This window comes from Corvus moneduloides, chromosome 2 (assembly GCF_009650955.1).
Source record: "Corvus moneduloides isolate bCorMon1 chromosome 2, bCorMon1.pri, whole genome shotgun sequence".
Lineage (NCBI taxonomy): Eukaryota > Metazoa > Chordata > Aves > Passeriformes > Corvidae > Corvus > Corvus moneduloides.
In genome coordinates, this window is record NC_045477.1 from 82,395,312 (window position 1) to 82,407,037 (window position 11,726).

General features: G+C 56.1%; 1 protein-coding gene and 1 long non-coding RNA gene across 2 annotated transcripts; both read left to right on the forward strand.

The window, feature by feature from the left end:
* The first annotated feature begins 813 nt into the window (after positions 1–813).
* Positions 814–5,564, forward strand: ZIC2 (Zic family member 2). The gene is made up of 3 exons (XM_032100124.1): positions 814–1,897; positions 3,627–3,790; positions 3,986–5,564. The coding sequence occupies exons 1-3, from the start codon at positions 895–897 to the stop codon at positions 4,238–4,240; spliced, it is 1,422 nt and encodes a 473-aa protein (XP_031956015.1). The 5' UTR covers positions 814–894; the 3' UTR covers positions 4,241–5,564.
* A 1,441-nt stretch (positions 5,565–7,005) lies between these two features.
* LOC116439966 lies at positions 7,006–9,317 on the forward strand. Its single transcript, XR_004238353.1, has 2 exons — positions 7,006–8,793; positions 8,949–9,317. It is a non-coding gene; the product is annotated as an uncharacterized LOC116439966 (long non-coding RNA).
* Positions 9,318–11,726: the final 2,409 nt, after the last annotated feature.

Here is an 11,726-nt window from a genome sequence, read left to right on the forward strand (position 1 = left end):
GAAATAAACAGAAGAGGGAAAGGCAGCGAGGGCGCGGGCGGAGCGGGGCTGCAACTCCGCCGCCCCGGCCGCGGCGCTCCGGCACTCCCCGGCCCCTTCCCGCCCCCCGCCTCCCCTCCCCACCCCCACCGCCGCCCTTATTGTTTTTAATCCGCCTCCGGCAGCCCCCTCCTCGCCCCCCTCCTCACGCCCCTCCGCCGCGGCGGGCGGGGGCGGCGCGGGGCACCCCCCGGGTCCCTTCGCTCCGTGGGAACCCGCGGCTGCAAGTTTTTCTCCGTGAGAGACACCGCTAATGCCCGGCGGAGGATAAAACGAGAAGCGGGGGCCCGGGAGCGGCGGGGGGCTCGGGGCGGCGGGGAGGGCCGCGGCCCACGCGGGGAGCGGCGCGGGGCCGAGCGGGCGGGGGTCGGCGGCGCTGACATCCCGGTGGCGGCGGAGGAAGCGGGGGGGGCGGCGGCGGCGTGTGCGCGGGTCTGTGTGTGTGAGTGTGTGTGTGCGTGCGTGTGTGCCGCAGGGAACGGCGAGGCGAGCCTTGCCCCCCCTCCCGTCCCCAGCCCCGTCCCTCCCCTGCTCCCCCTCCCCTCCCCTGCCCGCCCCCGCCTCAGCTCCTTTAATACACTTTGGTTCTCCGCTCGCCTTTGGACTCTGCTCTGCCTGGCTCCGGATACGACTCCGCCGGCGGCGGCAGCGGCGGCATCGGGCCGGTGCGGGAGCGGGCGGCGGCGGCGGGGGGACGCGGCGGCTGCCGGGGGGAAGCGGAGCGGAGCGGCGGCGGCCCCGCGCCCGGGCGGGCGGGCGGAGGCAGCCCGGAGGCGGAGGCGGTAGCGGGGAGGCGGCAGCGGCGGCAGCGACGGCAGCGGCGGCAGCGGCTGCGTCCCCGAAGCGGCGCGGACCATGCTGCTGGACGCCGGCCCGCAGTTCCCGGCCCTCGGAGTGGGCACCTTCGCCCGGCACCACCACTCGGCCGCGGCGGAGATGCAGGACCGGGAGCTGAGCCTGGCGGCGCAGAACAGCTTCGTGGACTCGGCGGCGGCGCACATGGGCGCCTTCAAGCTCAACGCCGGCGCTCACGACCTCTCCCCCGGGCAGAGCTCGGCGTTCACCTCGCAGGCGCCCGGTTACCCCGCCGCCGCCCTGGGGCCCCACGCCGCTCATGTCGGCTCCTACTCCGGGGCGCCCTTCAACTCTACCCGGGACTTCTTGTTTCGCAGCCGGGGCTTCGGAGACTCGTCGCCGGCCGGCGGACAGCACGGCATCTTCGGCCCTGCGGCCGGCAGCCTGCACCATCCGCACACGGACGCTCAGAGCCACCTCCTCTTCCCGGGCATCCACGACCAGCACGGCCCCCACGCCTCCCAAAATGTCCTCAATGGGCAGATGCGACTGGGCTTGCCAGGGGAGGTATTCGCCCGGTCGGAGCAGTACCGCCAGGTTTCCAGCCCCAGGACTGACCCTTACTCGGCGGCTCAGCTGCACAACCAGTACGGCCCCATGAATATGAATATGGGCATGAACATGGCAGCCCACCACCATCACCACCCAGGTGCCTTTTTCCGCTACATGCGGCAGCAGTGCATCAAGCAAGAGCTCATCTGCAAGTGGATCGACCCCGAACAGCTGAACAACCCCAAAAAAAGTTGCAATAAAACTTTCAGCACCATGCACGAGTTGGTCACCCATGTCTCGGTGGAGCACGTTGGGGGACCCGAGCAGAGCAACCATGTCTGCTACTGGGAGGAGTGTCCCCGCGAAGGCAAACCCTTCAAAGCGAAATACAAACTGGTCAATCATATCCGAGTGCACACGGGAGAGAAACCCTTCCCCTGCCCCTTCCCTGGCTGCGGAAAAGTTTTCGCCAGATCAGAAAATCTCAAAATTCACAAAAGGACGCACACAGGTAATTCGGGTTTCTTTCGGCAGGTTTCCTCCCTCTGCCCGTGCCTATATATATATATATATATATATGTAAACTGATAGATACTCAGACAGAGTGATGTTAATTTAGGAGAGTGATAAAATAAGCTTCCAGTTTATTTTTTAACCCTCTCCATCACACTGCTGCGTTTGTTTTGGTTTCTTCCCCAGGAGCATACACCCCCCTCCATTCCAGATTTCGAAAGGATATTTTACTGATTTGTTTTAGTTTGAGGGTGAGAGCTGTAGATTCGTGCTGAGGGTCAGCGGTGCCTTTCCGCAGAAACGCGGAATACAGTGTGAACCAAATTTTGCCGTCTTGCTAAAATACGGGAAGACATCCATCCATCCATCCATCCATCCATCCATCCATTTGAAACGCCCTAGTCATTTGCTCTATGCAATGTATTTGCGTACAACTTCAGCGCTTGTGAGCATGGCTTTTATGTATGGACACCGAGAGAGAGAAACTATATAAATACGTGCAAAATCAGTCATTAGTCCTAAATCCCGTTAGAAGTGGCAAAAAGTCCCTTTCTGGGAATGCTTTCCATTAAATTTAAATGGTGTGAGCAAGGCAATAAAATGTTCTCATTTTAAAAAAATTGTTTTTAAAGTCTCACTCGATGTGATTTAAGGTGTTTTTGCAACAGTTTATTAAATTATGTAATAGGGAACAGAGGATTTGAGGTTCGGAAACTTCCACCCAAATCAGGTGGAAGAGGGTCGAGGGAGCCCAGGCTTTCCCGATGGAAAATGCCTGAGCCGAAGAGTAACAAAAATAAACGCATCCTCCCCGCCTCATCTATTATTCATTTACTACTCCTGCCGGCTCAAACCGTGCCAGACTATTTCATAAAAGACGGCCAAATATTTTAGCGACTTCCACTCCAAATATTTACTCGGAGAAAGGCTAAAAATCTCGAGGCCTATTGTTTTCTCAAGTGCTAAGCCCGATGCGAGGTGCGAGACGAGCTTTAACAGGGTTTAAAATTTGAGAAATGTATTTGCATGAGATGCCCGCACTGAAGTCATTGTGTCTGAGCGGATGTCTTTAAGAAACAATTTAGGTGCTAATGGAATTTAATGTTAAATGCTTCCCCCCCCAAAGGCGGGGGAATGTGGAGTTCTCACCTCCAAATTACTCCCCGGCATTTGGAGTCCTGGCAGCCGGGCGAGAGGAATCCCTATGAAAATTAAATGAAGTATTTTACAGACGTTTAGTTTTCCCAGCGGATGTGCGTTTATCTCGAATATCCATACACGAAACAATATGCCCGGACTTAAATCTGTCGGTAATGGTTTCCAGTTTAACAGGATAGCGGATTTGGTACCGAGGCGAAACGGCTCGATGATGCTTGCTTCTTTTTTTTTCTTAATCGTCTTTCTTCTTCAATCTCTTTCGGGGCTGGCTCTGTGTGTCAGCACCGGTCGAAATAAAATCAGGCAAGATGCCGGGACGGGGATACCCCCGGGGTTTTGGTAGGAAAACCAGGTGAGGAACGGGGGTTGCCTCGCTTCAGGGCAGCGCGTGAGCAATGCGGCCCTCCGGCTCTGCGGGTACCGGGACACAACCGGTCCCTTGGTTTGGGAAGCTGCTGGACGAAGCGACTGGGAGAGGAGGGCGAGGGCGGGGAAACTAGGCGCGGGGTTGCGCGGGGTTTGCGCGGGGGCGGCCGCGCTCACTCCGCTGCTGCGCCGCTCTCTTGCAGGGGAGAAGCCCTTCCAGTGCGAGTTCGAAGGCTGCGACCGGCGCTTCGCCAACAGCAGCGACCGCAAGAAGCACATGCACGTCCACACCTCGGATAAGCCCTACCTGTGCAAGATGTGCGACAAGTCCTACACACACCCCAGCTCCCTGCGGAAACACATGAAGGTACCCGGCCCCGCAGCCGGCGGCGGGAGGCGGGAGGGCGGCCGCCCCGCTCCGGGCGCCCCGACGGGGCGGCGGGCGGCGGGCGCGGGGCCCAGGGGCGGCGGCGGGCCGGGCCGGCGGCGGGGGGCGCGCCCGGGGGGCGGCCGCGGCCTCCCCATCCCCCCTCCACTCGGCCGTGTTGCCTTTGCCCCCCAGGTGCACGAGTCGTCCCCGCAAGGCTCCGAATCCTCCCCGGCCGCCAGCTCCGGCTACGAATCCTCCACCCCCCCGGGGCTGGTGTCCCCTAGCGCCGAGTCGCAGAGCACCAACAACCTCTCCCCTGCGGCGGCGGCGGCGGCGGCAGCGGCGGCGGCCGTGTCCGCCGTGCACCGGGGCGGCGGCGGCGGCAGTGGTGGCGGCGGCGGCGGCCACAGCGGCCTTTCCTCCAACTTCAACGAGTGGTACGTGTAGGGCCCCGCCGGACTGCTCTGCACGGCCCCGCCGCGCCCTCCCCGCCCCGGCGGCGGCGGTGGCGGTGGCGGCGGGCAGGAGGGACCGAGCAAGCCCGCCGGAGACGCGCCGGGAGATGCCGCCGCACCCGCCGGCAGCGAAATGACGGCCGAGCAGGATGGGGACAGGGGGCCTTCATCTCCCACCACCCTCCCGCCTTCGCGTCTTTTTTTTTATTGGTTGGATTTTTTTCTTTTTTTCTTTTTGAGAACATTTTGAACCAGCAAAAAAAAATTCTAAAAACTACGTGCTGAAAAAACATAAGAGAACGAGTAAATCAACGGAGGAACGGAAAGGGGAGAGAGAGAGGGGAAAAAACAAGCCTAAGCGCCACCAACACATCACCCAGCTAAAAGCTTCTCAAGACGGCGGAAAGAAACTCTCCTTCTGGAGTCTTCAGACAAAAGATCAGAGACTCAAAGTCCTCTGGCCCCCGCGCCTCCCCGCCCGGACCAGCCAGCGCCCTCCCGCCCCACGAACTGTGTATATAGCGGCCCTCTCCTTCCTCCGGCGAGGTGGGGAACGAGGTTTTCCTGGATTCTCGGTGTATAGAAGTTCGTCCCGTTTGTAAACCGCGGATTGGTCCCTTTCTTCTTCTTCCTCTTTTTTTTTTTTTTCTCCTTCTTTTTTTCCCCCCTCTTTCTCCCTCCTCGAGAAAATGATGGACTTGTTTTCTTTTCTCCTGCTCTCCCTCTCCACTTCCTTCTCTTCTCTTTTTTTAGTTCATCCCTTTAAAAAAAGTAACGTGGAAGGAAAAAAATGGTTTCTTTTGTAATTGTGATATCTTGAATATTGTGTTCCTTTTTAAGAGGCAACTTGATTGTAAACTGCATTTCAACTATAGACTGGGGAAGAAATACCGTGCCAAAGTCTCCATTCTGTTACTCACAGACACACACACGAACAACAACGCTTGTGAATGTATTTTTCTGTTAGCTGGGTTTACATGTGATGTTTTAGTGCTTTTGCAAGTTCAATTTGTTAGTTCCTGTTCGGAAGATTGTGAGGAAAAATAAACGTCGTGCCGTTAGCTTTTCCGTAATAACGCCCTTCCTCCTGTAAATACCTGTTACCATATTTATCCATTTGTAATTAAATTATGGTATTAACTTGCTACAGAGGAAACAGTATTTATAAAGAATGTTTCTTAACTATAAATATGTACAATTGTGAGCATAAACTGTTTCAGATTTTTTATTTGAAGGTTTAAGTGGTTTCATCATTTCTTGTGATATGTTTTGAGAGTAATGCATACAGAAATATAATAAAACGTGTTGAAACTGCACGAGCTGTTTCCTTTTTATGCCAAAGGCTCTCTAAAACCTGCTATAAGGTATGTGATGAGCTGAGCGGCAACTGCAAAAGAACTCTTTTAAAACATCCATTGGTCACTGGAAAAGGAGGATTCCATCCAGCTGGGCTCTCCCGTCCAGGAAAAAAAAAAAAAAAAAAAAGCCACAAAAGCCCTTAAAACTTGGGAAGCCTCTGGGCTGAAAGAAAAGGGTGAGGGTATGCATATTCTCCAAATGACCTGCAAGGGAAGATCTCCTTTAGTAAGATATTTACACGGCGAGAGCACAGCTTCCTCCGGCTCCTGCCTTCCTCGGGCTCACCCCTCTCTGCCCGGTGCGTGTCTGGCTGGGGAGCTCATTGCCCCACAGGCTGAGAAAGCGGGGCGTTTAGCGATGGAGGTGGAAGCGCAATCACCAGGCTCTGAGCTCGGCTGCTTTGAGCCGTAGATCGTCCTTGCCTCCCGTCTTTCCGTCTTTTTGGTAGCCTCCATCTAGCCTGGGAGAGAAGAAAGTTGTGATGACCCAGAGCTCACATTTCCCCTTTGAGTTTTTTTCTCTCTCTTCCTCTCTGTCTTTTTTTTTTCTTTTTCTTTCTGTTTTTTTTTTTCTTTTTATTCTTCTAGCCCAGGGAGCTGTTTGGGTTGTCAGACGTATTCAGGGAGAGACGGAGAGCCGCCGGGTGGTGACTTTGCCGGGATGCTAGCCCGGCGTTTGGCTCCACGTGCGCCGACGGGGCCCGGCCGGCGGAGCGGCCCGTGCAGGGCCGCCGGACAGCAGCTCTCCGGGCACAGCATGCCGCACCGGGACCGCCAAGGCGAGTGTGACGGCGGCCGGGAAATCGTAGAAAAAGCTCGGCCTTGTCAAGCCACCGAAATACGCCCTGCGAAGAGGCAGCACTGTGAGCCGGGCTCCGAGCGCCCTGCGGTGGCTGCGCTGCCTTCAGCGGCAGCTTGTGTAGCCCGGGAGAGCCCTCTACTCCTCACACCCGGCCGAGTCCATCGCTTACGCCCCCCAGGGCCAGTCTTCGCTTTGGGTTTTTCGGGCTTTGTCCCGTGTGTTCGAATATCAGTAGAGTTGTCTCCAGCCTGTGTGAGGGAGTTAGGTGGGGAGATGAGGGTACACGGGGCCCTGCTCTCTTCTGAGGTGAGATGGGGGTTACCTACACCCAGGGGAAGGGGAGGAGGGAGGGAAAGACACCCCCTCCCCCCCGTCCCGACGCTGACAAGGAAGTTTAGATGGGGAGCGGATCCGGAGCTTCCTCGGCGGCTGTGCTCCTCCCAGAGCGGCTATCCCCGCGCACACTGCAGCTCCCCGGGTAATCAAACGGCTATTAAAACCTAATTTATGTTCGGTAATAATATTACGTAAAAAAAATATTTATTAAAATCATTGGCATATGCCGCCTGCCCCTTGGAGACATCCGTGGGAAATGCAGCTGAGAGGATCCCTCCTTGTCCTGCTGGCCTCCCCGCAGTCCGAAAAACCACACGGGGGTCCCGCTTCAGAGCCAGTCCCTGCCAGTCACCGTCTGCCGAAATCCCCTCCCGGGCCCAGGGGCGCACGAGCAGCCCTGCCCAAGAGCCACCAACCCCACTCCGCCGAACCCGCCCCGGTGGGCTCAGCTCCGGCCGGAGAGAAGTGCTCGGGAGCTGGGCTGCCCTTCTCGCTCCCCTCGGAGCCGTTCTGGCTTCGGGGGAGCTCAGGGATGATCCTTGAGGGGGGCAAGCGGCCTCCTTCTACCCAAAGCGCAGGTCGTGTGGCAGCAGGGACAGCCCCAGTCCCTCCGGCAGGGATGTCTCTCCTCCAGCAGGCCCAGGGATGCGGCCGCGGCGGCTGTGGCAGTGAGTAAGCTCCCCCCCTTCCCTGTCCTACCCAGGCTGGCCTTGAACTTGACCCTGGCCTTGGCGCATCCAGCCCGCAGCCCCTCTCCACCCGCCTCCCTCGTGCCCTGACCCCGGCCCGGCCCTGCCACGCTTAAGGGAGAGCGGTAATTCATCGGGTACAGGGGTTGGGGTTTTTTTAGGGGGTAGGGCAGCCAAGATCCGCCTCACAGCCTTGAGCGCGGGTGGCCCGGGCTCAGAGACCACTGGCCCCGAAGTCCACCTCTACTCCTCTCTCCTTTGTCCACCTCGCCACCCTCACCCCCAAACCCCTACCTCCCCCCACTTTTGTCTCCCACACTGAAACTGAGCTTGCCAAACCTCCCTGCCCTGGCTCTGAAAACAACCTAGGAACCAATCTGGAGGAGGCCTGAGGCTTCTCCGGCAGTCCTGACCCTGCCCTGGCACCCCACAATCCCCTCATGCCCAGCCACAGCGGGACGGTGCCCCGGCCGGTGGCCCGCACGCCCCGACGACTCTGCCCCGGCGGCTCCCGGGTCTCCTCGGCCCCACGGTCCCCGCCGCCGGTGAGCAGTGGGAGGCACGGCGTTGCCCCGCTGTCGGCACCCCGTGCCCAGCTGTGGCAGCCCTACTTGGCCGGCTCTCCTGCTGCGGTGTGATTCTTCCTTTATACCGTGAAAAACAGCATGGAGGGGTGGGTTTAATTTTTATTGTTATTATTAATAATGAATTTCTCTCCTAACTCTTCCTGCGGACCCCCTGAAAAGACGGATTGATTTCCCTGGGAATTACTCTCTCCTCTCAAGACAAAAAATTTGAGTGTCCGTCCATAAAACAGACTCTGCTTTGCCCCCCGCAGCCGCAATTGGAGGGCAGCTCAGGGCTCTGCCTTCACCTGCCCCCGCTCTGTTTCACCTGGTCTGACTGCTCTAGTGGCTTTGGGTTGTAGCCGGTGGTGGCAGAAAAAACCAAACCCAAACCCAAAGGTAAACCAACCTTTCAACAAACAAACAGACAGGACACCAGCCCACACCGAAAGAGAATAAAATGCAGGAGTTCTCTCCTGAACCCGAGCGTGGAACGGCTGCTGAGCCTGGCGATGCCGCTGGCGCTGCCGGTGCCGGCGGGGCTCCGCAGCGGGCACAGGGCTGCCCCTGCACGGCCAACCCCCCGCCGCCGGTGCCGGGGGGCAGCAACCCGGGCCGCAGCCGCTCCGTTTGGCTCTGGCCAGACCTCCCCAGACCCGTATCAGCCTTTTAAGTTTCCCCTTTGTTTTCAGAAACTCGTACACATTTCCTGCCCGCTATGAAGACATAGCAGGCTCCCCCAAACCTCTCCCCAGCCGCAAGTGCACGCTAGACGTGCTCCCGGGCACAGCGAGGTATGTGTATTTTGCTATTTGTCATCTTCACGCGTGGATGTGAGGGGTTTTTTTGGTGGTGTTTTTAAATTCGTGGGTGTTTTTTTTTCTTCCTCTCTTCTTTCTCTCTCTCCCCCCTCCCCCCCCCGCCCCCCCCTCTTTTTCATTCCTCTTAGGTTTTGGGTTTTTTTCCCTGTTGTTTTTTTGGTGTTTTCCTCTTCTCCCCAAGCCAGACGACCGGGGACGGAGCTGCATATTAGCAGTAGAGCAAGCAAGAACTATTGTCCCACCCTGCAGGGCACGGTGCCCCCCTCTGTCCCAAAGTGCAAGTTTTCCCCAGTGCTTGGGGTTTCCTCTTTTTTATTTCTTTTTTTTTTTTAATTTTTAAAAATTCATTTTCTGGACGGTTTCTCTGTCTTTAATACTTGAGGGGGAAAGAAAAGAAGAAAAGAGAAGAAGAAGGAGAAGGACAAGAAGACCGGGTGAGGGAGAACCTTCGCTAGAGGTTTAGTGTCTTTAATAAATACTTCAAAGTGGCTGCCTAACTGCTGTCCCGAGAAAAGGAAGCGCGGCACCAAACGGACCGCGGATCCCACTTCCTCGCAGTGCAGGAAACATGAGCAGGTTCCCCCGCGTCCCTCGCCCGTGGTCCCAAGCGCTTTTCAATGAGGAGCGCGGGGGGAACTGGCAGGGACGAGCGGCGGGACCCGGAGCGGAGCGCGGACTCGTCCAGCCGCCCCCTTGCCGCGCCGCGGCCCCACGCGCGGGATCAGCTGTTGCGTTCCGGAGGGGGAAGGACGCTCTTTTTGTGTTAAAAAGAAAATAATCGGCGACTAAAGCAGGGGAGGGGGGTGGGGAGTAACTCAAGCGCCAGTAAGCGATTGAGCGGGTGTTTTACACGCGCGGCATCGCACCTCGCAGGGGGCTGGGGGCGGCCGTGGGGTCCACGGGGGGCACCCGGCGTGACCCAGCCCCAGGCGGACAGGGTTGGTCTCCGCGGGACGGGATCTCCCCGACACCTGTCCGCGGGGGTCCGCTGGGCGCGGGTGTCGTGGGGGCTCCGCACTGCGCTCCGGCCGCCTCAGGTCCGTGGGTGGCCGCGGCCGGGGCGTCCCGGGGGCAGCAGGGGCCGGGCCGGAGGGGCGGCGGGGCTCGCCCCGACCCGTCGCCCGGCCGGCGTTCCTGGCCGGGGACCCCCCACAGGAAACGGGGTCTGTGCGGGTGTGCGCGAGTTCGGGCTGGATCTCAGTGTACAGCGGTTTGCGGCGGAAAAAAAAAAAAAAAGAGCAATTTTCATTCCAACTTTTTTTTTTTTTTCCCCTTCTTCCTAGACTGCTAATTCCTCTGTGTGGGCAAACACCCCTTCTCCTTTAATTCTTAGTCACAGCGCCTAGATTAAATACCGGTTTTAATGAGAGCCGTGGCTATGGCCGCACTAGGTGATGATAGTTATGAAGACGATCTGACCTGTTTTGATGAAGACGATCTGACCTGTAGGGAGAGAGGGAAAGGTCAGCCACATGCAGTGGTCAGATTTCTGCTTGTTCCCGGCACATGCTGCTACAATATTGATCCGCGGAGAAAGATAAACATAAAAGATAGATCGTATGTGCTGAATACTAATGATGGTGGCTTCCAGATTTTAATTGTTGTTGACTTCTTATTTCCACCGTAAACATTTGCTGTCCTCCGTAGGGCATTTCCCCTAGGCTTATTTTATTTTGTTTTATTTTCTTTTGTCTTATTTTATCCTATTTTGCTTATTTTAATTTTTCCCCCCAATCTCTCAATGTGTCTCTTTATGGAAACCTCCCTAGCAAGTTACTTTCCCTATCAGCCGAGGTGCAACCACCCGAAAGTCACGGCCAGCATCTCTTTTCCAGCGAAGGCAACGGCCCCTGGAAACGGGGAAAGCTCCTCTGAAAGGCAACATCTCGACTTGGGATGCTCCTTTCGGATTCCTGCTTCATTACTCGCTCCATTCCTTTGCAGCAAAACGCTGCAGATGACACCGGAGTTGGGGGTTAATTTTTTCCCCCTCCTCTCCCGGGCTGGACTGCTGCAAACTCAGCAGTTAACGCTGGAAGAGAGCTCTCCTTTCAAAGCCTCCCCAGTTTCCCAACTGTTACCAGACTAATACACCTATGGGAGGCAAAGAGATGGAAACATTCCGTGTCTCGGGGAGAAAGGCATGTCAGAGGCGCTTTCCCCTCGGCTGTGCAGAGGGAGGAGGCTCTTTTCCGTGTATTTTCGCTGCGATGCACAATGGTTAAGGATCATTCGCCGCCCTGGCTGTCTCTTTAATTTTTTTTTTTTCTCTTCGAGATGGTCAAAATTAGCTGTAAACCGCGTAAAGCAGTCAATGAAACAGCTATCCCCAAACACGCGTTTCAAGTTTCTGTTGCTTCGCGAACGACCGAGAGTAAGCACCATCGGCTATATAGTGGCAATTAACTATATCAGCCTCACATTTAAGAAAATGAGGGAGATATTAAACTCCTAATTCCCATCATTACAAATAATTTTCATGAAGGGAACTTCTAAAAGATTTTTTCCCCTCCTTTACACTTTCCAGTCTATTTTTTAACCCCTGAGTGATTTACTACGTAAGTAATTTTAGAGGATACAGTTTACAGCTTGAGTTATTAGACTGAACACCTCTGGCTGACACCACAACACCTTTTTTTTCTGCCTGCAGCTGTGAGTCACACCCCCATTTTCATACCAAAATGCTGCACATTCCTTTACAATATAGGCTTTCTTCTTGCAAAGATCAAACACTCTGCAGCCAATGTGTTTATTTTAAAATACAGGAAAATTAAAACTAAACATGGTCTTTAAAGAAAAAAACCAAATGCCTCGTTTCTTTCCCTGCTGTCTCTCCTACTAAAATAAATTCAAATAAAATTAGGAGGCAATGGCGTAGACTGCTCCAATAAAATAATACAGTGACA

Coding starts and splice junctions, on each gene's coding strand:
- ZIC2 (XM_032100124.1), top strand. CDS start 895: ATGCTGCTGGACGCCGGCCCGCAGTTCCCGGCCCTCGGAGTGGGCACC. Junction 1,898..3,626: donor TCACAAAAGGACGCACACAG/GTAATTCGGGTT, acceptor GCTCTCTTGCAG/GGGAGAAGCCCTTCCAGTGC. Junction 3,791..3,985: donor CCCTGCGGAAACACATGAAG/GTACCCGGCCCC, acceptor TTTGCCCCCCAG/GTGCACGAGTCGTCCCCGCA.